Below are 15,649 nucleotides of genomic sequence, written 5' to 3'. Positions count from 1 at the left end.
AACAATTATAAAAATAATGGAAATTTTTTGATGAAATAAAATGCAAAATAAGGGAAAGATGACCACCCACATATAGAAGATTGATGTGTGTAGGTAGGTGTAGGCGTAGGCAGAGGGGCTGCCTTCCCCTCGTTCTACGTTATCTCCTAATAACCAGCTGCACTTACTTGATAATGTAAGGTAAACAAGTGCACTGTCTTCGGGTTTAATTTCTGTCGACTATTTATTCGACAGCAGGAAAGAGGGTGTCTTCTCGCACACCGGTCGCAAAGCTGACAGAACAGGAACCCGGAACGACAGATACTCAAAGTGACCTCCCCGCACGTCCAAACATTTCGCGACCCCGTGTCGTACAGCTCCGGATCCTTTGCAGCAGAGCTCCGTCCACAGTAACGAGAGCAGTACGAACACGCGCTACCGATTCATTCACATTCGTTGGCTGAGTAGAGTACATGTGCCTCTTCAGGTGTCCCCACTGGAAGAAATCTAGGGAATTTAAGTCAGGTGAACGCTGTAGCCATACAACTGGACCTCCACGTCCGAGCTATTTTCCTGGAAATGTTCTGTCCAAATACTGTCGCACATTAATTCCAGAGAGTGGAGGTGCACCATCATGTCGGAACCGTATCCTCTGCCAGACCAGCCGGTCAGGCAACACGCAGGAGCCCAAACCCCCGTCACCCAGTATTCTGGCCCAGACGTCAATACCGAAACGAACTCGATACCTGAGGTTGCGGGTGAGGCGCGGGTTAACCTCACACCCGTGGTGGGCACTGTGCAAATCGAAGACACCCTCGAGTGAATGCCGCTTCGTACGACCGTATTACGGTGTTCACGAATTAACAGTCGGCTTCCTATTGTCGGAACCGTTCACAGAATTGCATCTGCCATTGCCGATCTGTGGGGTGCAGGTGTCGTGCGAAAGTATAACGATCGGGGTGCAGGCCGGGCTCGTGCAGCACGTTAACATCCGCGTTTCGCGAGACGCGCAGCTGCCGTGCTTTGCCGAAGTTCTCGGCGTACGGCCTCCAGAATAGTTTCGGGGTACGGCGAGTCCACGGACGACCTCCGTCACGCAGTGGTGGAGGGAGAGAACTCGACTCCCGAAGGCGCAGCTCCGGACGACGAAACATATTTTGAGTCGGACGGCGTCGACGAGGATTTCTGGCAGCATATTCATGAGTGGTAACACCGGCCTGGTTGTCAGATGCACTGGAGACCAGAAGCATATCCGCATATCCACAGTGAGAAAATTCGACACGTGTACTCAATAAGGTCATCCGAAGACCAGTATCAGTTGCAAAGCAGTTTAGAAGAGAATGCTGTGCAGTGTGGCAGGTGGCAGTTGACGATAAATAATGAAAAGTGTGAGGTGATCCACACGAGTTCCAAAAGAAATCCATTGGAATTCGATTACTCGATAAGTAGTACAATTCTCGAGGCTGTCAATTCAACCAAGTAGCTGGGTGTTAAAATTACGAACAACTTCAGTTGGAAAGAACACACAGATAATATTGTGGGGAAGGCAAGCCAAAGGTTGCGTTTCATTGGCAGGGCACTTGGAAGATGCAACAAGTCCACTAAAAAGATAGCTTACACTACACTCGTTCGTCCTCTGTTAGAATATTGCTGCGCGGTGTGGGATCCTTACCAGGTGGGATTGACGGAGGACATCGAAAGGGTGCAAAAAAGGGCAGCTCGTTTTGTATTATCACGTAATAGGGGAGAGAGTGTGGCAGATACGACACGCGAGTCAGGATGGAAGTCATTAAAGAAAAGACGTTTTTCGTCGCGGCGAGATCTATTTACAAAATTTGAGTCACCAACTTTCTCTTCCGAATGCGAAAATATTTTGTTGAGCCCATCCTACATAGGTAGGAATGATCATCAAAATAAAATAAGAGAAATCAGAGCTCGAACAGGAAGGCTTGGGTGTTCGTTTTTCCCGTGCGCTGTTCAGGAGTGGAATGGTAGGGATATAGTATGATTGTGGTTCGATGAACCCTCTGCCAAGCACTTAAATGTGAATTGCAGAGTAATCATGTAGACGTAGATGTAGACACTGGAGTCTGTCACAGACACGTTTCTCCGCTGGCAACCAGTCCCTGTCTGGTGGAAAGCGCAAACAGTATAAACACGCTGTCAGTCCTGCCAGTTGTTCCACCTAACACGCCTTAACCCTCTGACAGATATTGTTCTGTACGATTTATCCAAATACCGCTAATTGTGAAATGTTGGGTTTCGAATTACACTTTTTGCCTAATGGTAATAGACACGACCTTTCCACAATCCCATTGATAAAATAATAACAACAATAATAATATTAATGTATTGAGGTACGTACTAAACAGCATGCGGTTACCAAACCCAGTGTTGAAAGGCATAATTATTGGGATCAGGTGATGATCCATACAAATAGTAATCGAGTTTGGACATTGTTCGCAAAGCACGTTGCTAGTACTACTGGTAACGTAGGCCCTAAGAATGAGGCAAGAATAATAGTTGGTCCTAATCTATGAGATCATTAGAGGAGGGTACAAAGAAAACAGGTTTGGCATCTAGTAGATGAAGTGGTGCGAATAAATTCGTGCGTACGACGTGGAAAGGGCTGACCGATCTTCCATTTCTATGATTGTAGTATGTAAGTGCAAATTTTTTCTAGAGGACCTGCTGCAATCGCTGTTGCCAATTAAGATGCCAGATACCGTACCACCAGGACTACATTTACCAAATAAAAAACATACTACTCAACCCGAGATCGAACCGTCGACATCTTGCACGCTAACCCAAAACTCAATCCACTGGACCAACTGTACAGCACTACTTATTTGTGCTGTTAGAGATAGTTACTGTACATGTGGTAAGTGTGTTGCCATATTGCCACTCCTTAACGTCATTTTTCTGCCACATGAAATTTTGCGAGACTTTTTTTTTATCGCCGGCACGTGAGGAGTCTCACTGCAAAGCCCGAGTGCGCAAATTTTGCTTCACCCTGTAGAAACAGAAAAGCAGCTGCACATATAAAACTCTGACTGTAATTTTACTGGATAAAAATATCAGCTGTGGCACTATCCCACCTGAAAGAATCTTAGATGAACCTGCAACCAAACGCTTCACAAACAAACTGCTCTTCGTGAGCTTTCTTGCACGGGGGGCCACACATGTATAGAATTTTTTGAAAGAAATTTCTGCCATTTCACTGTTAATTGTTCATTTATTTTACACAGTCAAGGTTTCAACTTTTTAGCCATTCTCAAGTGCATGTTGAAATGTTAAGATGTGTCTGACCTGTCTCTGCCACATCACCTTAAAATGGAAAGAATACTGAGAAATTATTAATCACACGATGTAATTCTCTCTGAGATATCAAATTAACCGATTCACGGATATTATCCTCGAGTTCCTCTATCGGATGAGGATTTGTCATGTACACTTTGTCCTTCAGTGCACCCCGCAAATAAAAAATCATACGAAGTTAAATCGGGACTCCTAGCTGGTCACATACTGTTACTAATCATTCTTTCGTCGAACACACCGTGAATTGTGCGGTAAGAAACATCGGCCGTATCGGCCCTCGCCAAATCCTGTCGAAAAAATGCGAAGCTTCGTTCTCTTTCACTCAGTTCATTAAAAGCCGGTCACAAAATGTTTCGCACATATATTTTGCTCATAACAGTGTCATTAAAGACAATTGGGCCCATTATTCTGTCACCACTAACTGTGCACCCCACTCCTATTTTCTGATCGCGAAGGGGTTCCTCGTAAAGCGCGACAGGCCTACCTGCGCTCCTATGTCGACAGTTTTGGACACCGACGTATCCGTGTAAATGGAAACGAGCTTCGTCTAAAAACAGAATAAGGTAAGGATCCATTTTACGATAGCATTTCTCTGTACAGAGGTGCACAATATTTGTGTTTGCTGCAAAAGATGTCCGAGAGACTTTTTTAGGGAAATTTTCGAGGCGGTACGCAATGTCATCGTGACGAGCTCCTGCGAGCACCGTACCTCGTCATTTAAGTTTCTAGCCTCGAACACTTCCCGTTTCGTGAAATGTTCTCACTTATTTGTAAACTCCATCACAACTCTGAACTCTAACACCTTGAAACTTCAGTTCAAACAATCTCCTAACAGTAAGAGTGGACTCTACACACATACGAATTGTAATAAACACTCTTTGAAGAATTGATTAATTCGCTCTCACCACTGTTCTGTTCGCAAACTTCACCGTTACACTCGTGATGCCCGTTTCACCGATCGAGTGACCCCGGCCGATCCGTTCGACCGGCAGGTGCGGCTTCCGGGGCCGGCCTGTAAAACTGCGGTCATCAGATAAACGAAACACACTGTATACTGTCTTATAGACCGGCTGTCGTACTACAGGATACGAGCACACGTCCACGATACATAATACAGCTTACATTGTGCACAATGAGCACCCGTTAACATACAGTACGGTGTATTTAACAGCTCATATATACCTGTAACTTGCATTCGTCACTTACGTTCCTCAACTGACCTGTTAAATGTGCCACGGCCTTTCACTGGTTTTTCATTGTGCACAATGTCATCCACATTATGTATTGTGGATATGTATATTCGTATTCTGCAAGACGACAATTGATCTGTAACACCAAAAATATTATTTTTCATTATTTTTCTTTTTTTCTCGAAGATGACACGTCACAGAGAAGCCGGACATATTTTAACATTTCAACATCCAATTGGTTTCAGTTTGTAGCCATTCTCGTGATTGTGTAAAGTAAATAAACAATTAACCAGCTCCCTGTAGATAGCACTCACTACACTCTGTGAATAAAAGATCAGTCGTCTATCACACAAACAGTATTTTCTGGGTCCGTGCCAGCTGTGAGTCGACAGTTTCCTCAGAGATATTTCATAATGTCGGAAAACGGCTCTACTACAAATCGGCATAGCACTCTTATTTCCTTCCTCGAGTACCGGCACGAGTTGGCTGGCAAGGCGAGGCCGGGCGAACGGAGAGGCTCGGTGACGGGTACACGCGGCACGGCCGGCAGCTCCGGGAGGTGCGCGGCCTCCGCACTCACCTGTCGGGAAGACAGCTGGCCCTTGTCGGACGATGACACGCCGCCGGAGCCCTTCGTCCTCTCCGAGCGGTCCTCTGGCGGTGCGGCGCCCACTGCCAGCTCCGCAGCGCCGTCGTCCGCCGCGGCTTCCCTGACGACCGGGACGTCTTCGCAGGTGTCGCCTTCCGACCCCGTCGGTTCACTGGGCATCGTGACGTAAGATATAGACAGACTTCGTGTGCTGACGTTATTAGGTCATTTTAGAAATAATCAACTTTACGATCATCAATTATTAGGTCGGTGCACAAGTTCGTAGTGTCTCCGTTTTGAATGACAGTGCTACAGTCTCGGACTTTATGCTAACGTAAATAAAATAAAGGAACGATCGAGTTCAAACAGAGCGGCAACTTGCCGTACGGAGACCTGTCCACATCCACAAGAGATAATGTTGCGCAGCCGGTGGAGCACTGACGGAGTGGTCTAGAACGAATTGCTTTCTCGAGGTGTAACCGTCACTGCCGACGTTTATTGCCGACAACTGAGATGTCTCGCAGACGCAATCCGGGAACGGTGACTGGGAAGACCGTGTAAAGTGACGCAACTCCACGACAACGCCTGCCCGCATTCTGCTAGGCGGACAGGAAACACTGTACACGAGTCGGGTAGACAAGTCATTCCGCTCTTTCACGTGATCTCACGCCTCAGAGTTTCAGCTTTTCCACTCTTTATCTGACAGTCTTCACAGAACTGTCTTTCCGGACGAAAATAGGATCCGAACGTGGCTCGAGCAGTTCTTCACCTCAAAAGAATGCGATTTCCACAGTCGCCGAATCGAGAAGTTACCCCGGCATCGGCAAACTGTTGTAAACAGAGAAAGATGACTGAAGTCTCTGTTATGTTTATGTGTCACGTTTATTAAACTTATGGAAAACAGCTACGAACTTATGCACTGACCCTATATCTAAACATTTATCTACACATATTACTCGCCAAGGCAAACTGATAACTGCCCACAGTGACAGCGCCGCCCTGTTTATGCTCGAGAGGGAGGGAGGGGAGGCAGCAATCTTGCGAGTGGAGCATTGCCACACACTGTGTCTTTGAACACCGATTAGAACGAGGACATAAATACGACATACAATGTTTTTTAAGCAAAATTCAGTCGTCAGTTGCACAGTCGAGTGCGCGGCACTTCACACTCCTCGTGTAGTACGAGAGAAGACGATTGTCACAGAAAAACAGGAAGTAGGGAGTAAGTCACGGAACACGTACTGCGCAGAGGTGTACGTTTTCGTACTTAACACAGACGTCAAACGGGAGGTGTGGAATATGAGAAAATGGCGAGCTGTGGTGGCGAGTAAATGGCTTCACCTGCTGTGGGCAGGGCCAGACTGTCAGAGAGCAACTCCACTCTCCAATAATGAAAACAAAGGACAAGATGATTGTAAGACAAATGAAACATACTGTAACGTTGAACATCACGGTGAGTCTTCGAGGTGCAACGATAGTATGAGAAGTTGTCTTCTACTCTAATTCACGAGTCACTCTAACGATCTGTACACCTGTTCGAGGAAATACAGGCTCGTAAAATGGAAGTAGAAGATGTGATTTTTGACAGTACCAGTAGAAGTTATGTTATTTTGTTCCAATAACAGCTGCAAAACGAGGAGAAGTCAAGTCTTTCCTCGGCTACACGTAGGATTTTAGTGGCACCGATTAGCCGGACCTCTACTTCGAGATGATCAACTGTGGCAACCGGATTAAAAGAAAAAGGCAAATACGTCAGGTATTACGTCAGCTGAAAGATCTCGTGAAATGTTCTGACTCTGCTCCAGCAGCTACATAAAACCCTAAACTGAGAAGAAAAACACTTCGACAGGTATTGTTATTTAGCTTTATCGGTTTCAGCAGATTAATCTCCCATCTACAGCAGCCTACAAAATTAGGATATTATTTATTTTTAGACCTTGGCCATACATTTATGTAAAATATACAAAGTGTATAAGAAGTACAAGAAAACAAAGAAGGGAGTAGAATTTAAAGTTAACTGACAACAGATAAAAACTGAGGTCTGTCAATGACACTGTAATTCTGCCGGAGACGGCAAACGAGTTGGCAGAGCAGCTGAATGGAATGGGCGGTGCCCTCAAAGGAGTATATGAGATGAACATCGGCAACATAAAACCAGGATAATGGAATTTAGTTGATGGTGGCTGAAGATGAAAGGATGAAAAACGTAGCGTGGCAATGGCAAAGAAAGAGTTTGTGAAGAAGAGATATTTGCTAACATCGTACATAGATTTAAGTCTTCGAAAGTCTCTTGCGAAGATATTTGTTTGGGGTGTTGCAATGTACGGAAGTGAAACATGGACAATAAACAGTTTAGACGAGAAGAGGATGGAAGCTTTTGAAATGTGGTACTACAGAAGAATACTGAAGATTAGATGGGTAGGTCATGTAACAAATGAGGTGGTACTGAATAGCAGAGGGGAGAAAAATCTGTGACACAACCTGAGTAGAATAAGCGATCGGTAGATAGGACATGTTGTGAGGCATCGAGGGATTACCAACTTAGTACTGGAGGGAAGTGGGGGGGCGGGGTGGGAGTAAAAATAGTAGAGGGAGACCAAGAGATGAATACACTAGCCAGATGGAGAAGGATGTAGGTTGCAGTATTGTCAAGTTCAGTGTAACATAACGATTCTTTCAGAAAATTGACGATATTGCAGTCTCAAACAACTGCGTATGTCCCAGCTTTGGTGTATTGTGCTGTTGTACAGTAGTTTAAATGTTTCCAGTACTCGGGGATGTGAGTTTGATAAACTGAAAACATAAGTGCATAGTGAACAGTAAGACACAGTGAGAATCCTCCGGGATAGACGAATACTCACGTCGATCGACTACGCTTCCATGACAACGAGATCGGTCGGGTAAGGCCACGAAAACATTCCCCGGACTGTGATGATCCCTCCCGGTACGGTTTGCGCCACCTCTTGTCCGTGAAGGCCACCTGTCACGACTCGGTGTACGTCCACTTGCGGTGCCGGCACGCAAATTACGGCATTCGTCGTCAGTGAACGGCAGTGCACGAACCGGGCACCCGCCGCATAGGTCCGTACGCGGCGAAATCCGCCAAACGTCTGTCGAAGAGACACTGTCAGCAGCCTGTCAGTTCGTCCACGCGACCAGTTGCTCGACAGTCTCACATCTATTTGCCCGAAGACACCTCCGCAACCACCGTTCGCCCCCGTCACCTGTCGCCCGTGACGCGACATTCCCGCCTCGGCACCATTCTGCCACGCACGGTAGTGGCGGCACGCAAATAGTCTACAACTCAGCCGTATGGGAAGAACTTCCACCCTCGGACCAAAAGCAGACGACTGTGCCCTTTCAGACGTCAGATAAACTGCCCCGTTTGCACATTTAGACAAAAAATGCACCGTTTCCCGTGTCCTCCCGAGATGCTCCGTGCAGCCTATACCGCTAATGCCGCCTCCTACCGTCTGCGAGTTGTTACCGTGTTACTGCACACAGACTTCGAACACGGGCAGTGGTCAGCTTAATGTGACCGGACTGTTACTGACGTATCACAGTTTCACTACGACTGCGCTGCTGCGACCGTACGATATCTCGTACCCACATGTAGCAGGACTTTGAATTTGGCTGTGCTACACTCGTTCCCTCAGATATAAATTATACCGTAGCAGCTGTATGAGCGCTTGACGGCAGAGAAAACATATAAGAAAATGAAGGTACTAAAAATGTAACTCTTTTTGTTTTGCTATCCGTCTTGTGTCTCTCGAGAGCGGAAGCTTAATGCAGACGTAAAAACTTATTAGCTATACTTGGTCTGATTAAGACGAAAAACAACTTATTGGTGTGCAGATGTATTGTGGAAGTTTGTATGAAATTCAGAGGATGGAAGCAGCAACATAAAATACATTGCGTTTAGTCTCAAGACGATTTTGATTTGTATAAATTAGTGATTCCTGGACGATTGCAAGATCTCAGAGCAGCTACTACTTTTCACGCAGAAATGAAGTAGGAGATTTTTGAAGAATTGGAGCCACACGAAGGAAGACATGTTAACATGGTAAAGGATGAACTCTTATCTACGCCATTTCCCCCTGTTAATCACATTTTGTTATTCTCCGTTCTTTTTCAAATAATTTTTGTTGTGGAGATTGGTTTGACTTTTGCTCAGAAACGCCACAAGGACCACCCCGGTAATAGCTTTTCCGAATCACAAAGTCTGATAACTTTTCTGTAATACGAAGTCCGATTTGCATTTCATCCTTTCCCTTTTTCACGGTCATTAACGATTTTTAAAACCCCCTTTTTATTCACCATTTCTTCCCACATTTTCAACCTTTTATTTTATTTTCTTTTCTTTTCTTCTCTTTTTCTTTTTTATTAACCACTACACAGAAATTGTCGCATCCACGTATTTGTACGAGCTGACCGATTCTGACTGTGTAGGTGTAGGATAGCATTTTTTGCATTTTGTCAAACGTAGAATTTTGCACTCCCGAACATTTAAAGTAACGCTGCCGGCACACTCACAGTGGAGCCCTGTCGGCCGCGGGCTGCGCCGGCTCGGCGGTGTCCAGCAGGATCTCGAGCGAGTCGTGCAGCCGGCTGGAGCGCAGGCTGTCGTCCGGCCCGCCGCTGCCGCTGCCGCCCGCCGCGTCCTCGCCGTCCTCCCCGTCGGCGCCGTTGCCGGTGCCGCCGGCCGTCAGCGAGGAAGCCATCTCGGGCGCGGCGAGGGGCGGCACACCGACCGGGCCGGGCGAGGTGGGGACCGCACCCGCGCGCCCGCCCACGCTCGTCACAGCCACCGACACCGCCTTGCCGTACAGGTCCACCACCGCATAGACTTTCTGTACCGGAGGGAGACGCGCGAATATCGTAAAGATGAGACGATTCTCGTGGGTGTGGGACGTGTCAGAAAGTATAACGTAAAATATTTGTCAGGAGATTTTCGAAATAGGTGAATACGATGTGGTCAACTGGAACAGCTAATATTTACAGAATTAACACGCTGTCAGAATGAATCGTTGTTATGCACTATTAATAAATTTATCACTCACGAAATACCTAATCTTGACTGTTGTGACCGAGTGCTGTCAAAACTGAAATCAAGCGCACATTTTTACTTAAGCTGGCCCAACAGTCTCTGTTAAGATATTCATCTATAGAGTAGAAGGAGTTGCTTATCAAAAAGTCCTTCAAACTCTGTTTAAACTGTTCTTGATCTGAAACCAAGTTTTTAATGGTTGGTGGCAATTTATTAAAAACGTGTGTTCCCGAATATTGGACCCCTTTTTGTACCGAGGTAAGTGATTTAAGGTCTTTATGTAGATTGTTCCTATTCCTAGTATTCATACTACACATTGAGCTATTGGTTGGAAATAGAGATGTATTACTTGCAACAAATTTGATTAAGGAATAAATATACTGAGAAGGAGAGGTTACGATACAAAGTTCCTCGAACAGATTCCTACATCACGTTCTCGAATTCACACCACAAATTATTATTATCACACACTTTTGCACCATAGAATGTTTTGCTTGGTTTGATGAGTTGCCCAAGGATATGATCCCATATGATATAAGAGAATGAAAGTAAGCAAGTGTTTTTATATTTCTCTCTCCTACATCTGACATCATTCTCACTGCAAATACAGACTCGTTTAGGCGCTTAAGCAATTCTGTGATACACCCTTCCCAAACGAATTTATTATTGAGTTTTAATCCCAGAAATTTAACACTGTCAACCTCTTCGATCTGCATGTCTTCGTATGTTATGCACATGCTGGAAGGAAAACTTTACAGGTTCTGAACTGCATATAGTGATTGTACTGAAAGTTTAAAGACAGTGAATTAGCTTTAAACCACTTGTTAGTGTCAGTGAAAATTTGATTAGTAGCTATTCTAAATCTGTATTTGATCCTATTAAGAAATTTTTTACATATATTACACAACGACGCGCTATCCGTCTGAGAAGGTCCGAGACTAACTTCATTCCCGGCTTACGAGTTATGTTGATGCAGTAATGAAGTGCATTCGATACATAATGTTCTGAAGCAGAGAAATGTGTGTGCAGAGTATGTACCGCAAACCTCAACTACCGAACGAGAACGATGGCACTCGCTGCAACTGAAGTGAAATGCAAAATGTAGACCATTTCTTACCCCTTTTGTACCCACTCGCTTCAACTATGTACATTAAATTTCACTGTCTCTTATTAGCAACAGAAATATTTTTCCACAGTGGAAACCTCATGTACACACAAGTCAGTCCTGCCAGCTTTTGGGCACCATTATAAAAATACTTCAACAAGTCAGTGTAGCAGTGCGCAGCGCTTTGTGACTGCCAGAACACCTGGAAGTGGTTGGGTAGTTACTTGTATTCCACTGTACAAATGATTGTTATTTTGCATGATTGTTATTTTTGCATGATTTTAAAATGGGCACACATTTTTGCATAAATCTTGCAAAAAAAAAAAAAAAAAAAAAAAAAAAAAAAAAAAAAAAAAAAAAAAAAAAAAAAAAAGACCCCAAGAGCATTAAACCACGAAGAAAAAGTGTCCTTCCTGCACAAAAAATTGATGTCTGAAAGGGTTACAGAAAAACTGACCACAGGTGTCGAGATGTAGTGTTACCAACACGAACCTACCACAAAACGACAAGGTGCAGGAATTCACGGGAAGGGTCCACACTTTGACAATTGTGGAAAAGTTATCAAAAAACAAAGGTCATCCACAAAGTAAGTTTCATTTGGTTATATAAAACAAATGTGTACAGATACAGAAAAAATATTTATTGTACAAAAATCTACAACTGCTACATTACTTTTCTATACAGCTTACGAAATTTTGTAGGCCCTTGTCATAGCGTGGAACAAGTTTTTGTACGCCTTCTTCGTAGAAGGTTGCCACCTGTGTATTTGACCGTGTGATAACGTGTCCTTTTAGCTTGCCATCATCGTCGAAGTGTCGACCACCGAGGACAGATCGTGAGGTTTGCGGAACTTCTATAGGGAGGGCACTAAGTGTAAACTTACAGTTGTGCTTAATCTTCTCTTCAATTCTGTGAACCAGTTCATCAGTAACCACAGACGGGCATCCACTTCGTTCTTCATCTTAAACTTTATCACGTCCTCCATTGAACAGTCTGACCCATCTTCTAACCATTGAATCACTCCTAGCAATTTGCCCGTAAACCTCACAGATTTACTGATGAATTTCATTCGGTTTAACTTTCTTTGAATTTAGAAAACGAACCACAGATCTGATTTCACACACGGCGACATTTTAAATTACGCGTGACATTATAAAGAAGCACTACAAAGCACACGTCAGCAGCAGCAATCTGAAAATGGTGTACACGTCTCCTCCTCGAGTCGGAGTAACTTCTGCGCATGCTTAGAACTGCGATCGTAGCGCTGTCGCAGACAGAAATAGAAACAGAACTTACTTTGTGGATGACGCTCGAATGTGAAAGGAATTATCACAGATGACTATGCGACCGTCAGTTCAGAAACCTATCTCTAGGAAATGAAGGTACAACGGCAACACCACCGATAAAGCGTGCCCGAAGAGACTGTATTACATCGTGTTTGTTGCCACTCTCATCTCGGCACAGAAAGTTCCGTCAATTGACGGAAGTGACCGATTGCCGTTCTAGGTGCTGTGCTGCTCGACTCTGTTACGTCTCTTAAATATTTAGGGTCAATGTTGCAAAGGGACACAAAACGGAATGGGCATGTAGGTCATTTGTAGTGAAGGCAAACGGTCACCTTCGGTTTATTGGAAGGATTCTAGGAAAGTGTATCCGACACATACAGGAGACCTCGTACACGGCGCTGGGGCGACCGAGTCTCGAGCACTGCTTTAAGTGTTTGCATTCCCAACAGATCAGATTAAAAGAATGCACTGAAGAACCTCAAAGGTGTCCTTGCTAAACCGTTTACCAATAGGTTTTTGTACGTCCATCTTTTCGATTGGACGTCTCGGGTACCACGGCGGTTTACTATTTTAAGAAAATGAAACGCCTACAGCCATCCTTACAATCTTACCTATCGTGTAACTACCAGTTTCGGCACTTCAGTGCGCTACCTCCACGACTCAGTTGACACTGACGGTGTTACCTCCACCCACATATATACACCGCATCAGTGGCCGACATAACCGATTATGGACACTACCTGTAACTGCGATGTTAGCATTCCGATCAGTTGGCCGTCAACGGTCGGAGTGCTGACATCACAGTTACAGGTAGTCCGCGTAAGCCAGTTACGTCGGCCACCGATGCATCGTAAATATGTACCGCAATAACCCCTTCGGCACGAACTGAAACCTGAAGATGGCGCACTGAAGTGCCGGAACTGGTATCTACACAAAAAATAAATTCTCAAGGTTGGCAGTATGTGTTTCATTTTTTTATAATAGTTTACTGACAGGTAAAGAAATTTCCACTACCTCAAACACTGTTAAGTTTAATGAGCAGGCATTTGCAACAGACTGCAGAATAATCCTACTGCCACTGATGTACACGTGAAAGGATTGCGAAGACGAGACTAGAGGAATCGAGGTCGTACAGAGGCTTATAAACAGTTGTTTTCCCTCACTTCATTGAGGGTGGAACAAGGAAGATGACAACTGAGCAGTGCGAAGCAACGAAATTACGCTCTGTGCTTTCGGCCCCTACGGCAATCGGCATCTGAGAAATCTGTGAGGTAACTTTTGGACAATGTTCGTATAAACAATGTGGACTGACAGATACAGATAAAAATAATTCGACAAGAGACCGACACATGTCAGGAGCACCTGTACACGCTACAATCTCAAAATTGATAACAGTACACTTTAGGCCGTTATGATTTTCAGCACCGAAGAGCTTTCTTCAGTTTGTCTGTCTTCCACCCAATGCCTCCTCTAGTGGTGAGCAGCAATCTGTCCTTTTCCCATTATTATTCCGTCCCATATTCTCCACTGTTCAACTGAGCACGACATTAGGCAGATTACAGAAATTGAGAAAGGTGCAAGTTAATTAGAAATGACTATAAAAGTTAAAAAAAAATTAAAGACAGACAAAGTAGTCGGCAAACAGACACTGAGATATACAGATAATTCTACATCTACATGTATACTCTGCAGATGACTGTGACACGTGTAGCAGGCAACGTGCAGTAATGAGATCCCAAACAGCCACCAATGAGGATGAATCGTATGTAAAAGGAAGCAAAAGCATATGGCTTGAAGACAATCAGCCTTTTATTTTGTTGCATAGACGGAGAGAAGAGAAGACTGGATCAATGTGGAGATGTAGAGACGGTGGGAGACAGAAGACTGGAGAGCCCTACGCTTCTAGACACTGAATGGGAACTGCACAACTTCTTGTTGTTGATGATGATGACAGTAACAGCAACACACACATTATTAAACATTGCTCACGCCAGACAGCAAGCTTTATGACGGCTGTGGTTTCATTTTCTTTCTTGGAGTCAGTTTTAAATACGGTAGTAGGGCATTTAAACCATTACACAAATTGCTTCTCCTCACATATAGGTTTAAACAACAATTCTGAAACAACAATATGGTGTTTTGTTTTCTTTCTTGCAGTCGAATTTAAGGAGAAACAGGAATGTCGTATTTATAGCTTACCAGCTTACGATTAGAATACAACTACACAATTTGAATGGTCCAAAACTTTGTAATCCTGCCCTTTCGCAGATTAAAACTATGTGAAATACTGTCATTGAAGCTACTATTCTCACAGATCCAGTGACAGGAATGGTCTCTCATACCCCTTGTTCCAATGATCCCAACTCATTCATCCATTCAATTTAAGCAACTTTAATTTCCAGTAAAGGTTTTGTTGGCAACAACAATAAACAAGGATGCAGGCAACGTGAGAGATTGTGGGCAGGGGGGGGGGGGGGGGGGGGAGAGGGGGGGGGGGGAGGAGGAGGAGGAGGAGGAATAATAATAATAATAATAATAATAATAGTCAACAAGAAATTCTACAGACAGTAACCAAAATCACCAACTGTATGCCTTACAAAGAAATCTTCCACATTGCCTCAAAATTACTATTTTAACACCTATCCACACGAAAAACGATAAAGCACCTCCTGATAACTATTGCCGCATCTCACTCGTACCAAACATATCAAAATTTATCAGTAGCTGTACGCACAAACAGTCGAATGAGCAATTTGAGCAATATAATCCACTTGGCTCGCCATAATACGGTTTCAGACATCATATTTCTACTTTAAAATCAGTTCAAATCATCATCGCAGAAATGTATGTTTCTTCTGAGAATAAGAAAATAACCTGTGCAAGTCTTCTGGATTTGAGAAGAGCTTCTGATACTGTCTCCCAGTGCATACTTATCAAAAAGCTTATCAAAAAGCTCCAGTTCTATTTGTGTAGGTGCCTACAGGATTTATCTGCACAGACAAATGAGATATATTAATTAGTATAGGTGCCAGTCGAATGCACCAAAGACATATTAATTAGTATTATGCCACATTAATGTAATGCGAGAGGATAGCGGAATAATTAAAAACTACGTACCTTCAGATTTTTTACATT

General features: G+C 44.1%; 1 protein-coding gene across 1 annotated transcript in view; it reads right to left on the bottom strand.

Annotated features, from left to right (window-relative positions):
• The window catches only part of LOC126426594 (neuralized-like protein 4), a 294,930-nt gene that overhangs the window by 92,096 nt on the left and 187,185 nt on the right, over positions 1-15,649 (bottom strand). Inside the window, exons 21-23 of the mRNA XM_050088488.1 lie at positions 9,805-9,926; positions 9,610-9,720; positions 5,068-5,248 (exon numbers count right to left, since the gene is read on the bottom strand). Coding sequence (XP_049944445.1) covers positions 5,068-5,248; positions 9,610-9,720; positions 9,805-9,926 — 414 coding nt within the window. The remainder of the gene's footprint in view (positions 1-5,067; positions 5,249-9,609; positions 9,721-9,804; positions 9,927-15,649) is intronic.

Source organism: Schistocerca serialis, chromosome 11 (genome assembly GCF_023864345.2).
Source record: "Schistocerca serialis cubense isolate TAMUIC-IGC-003099 chromosome 11, iqSchSeri2.2, whole genome shotgun sequence".
Taxonomy (NCBI): Eukaryota; Metazoa; Arthropoda; class Insecta; order Orthoptera; family Acrididae; genus Schistocerca; species Schistocerca serialis.
The sequence above is the reverse complement of the archived record's forward strand: the minus strand, read 5'-3'. Positions and strand labels throughout refer to the sequence as shown.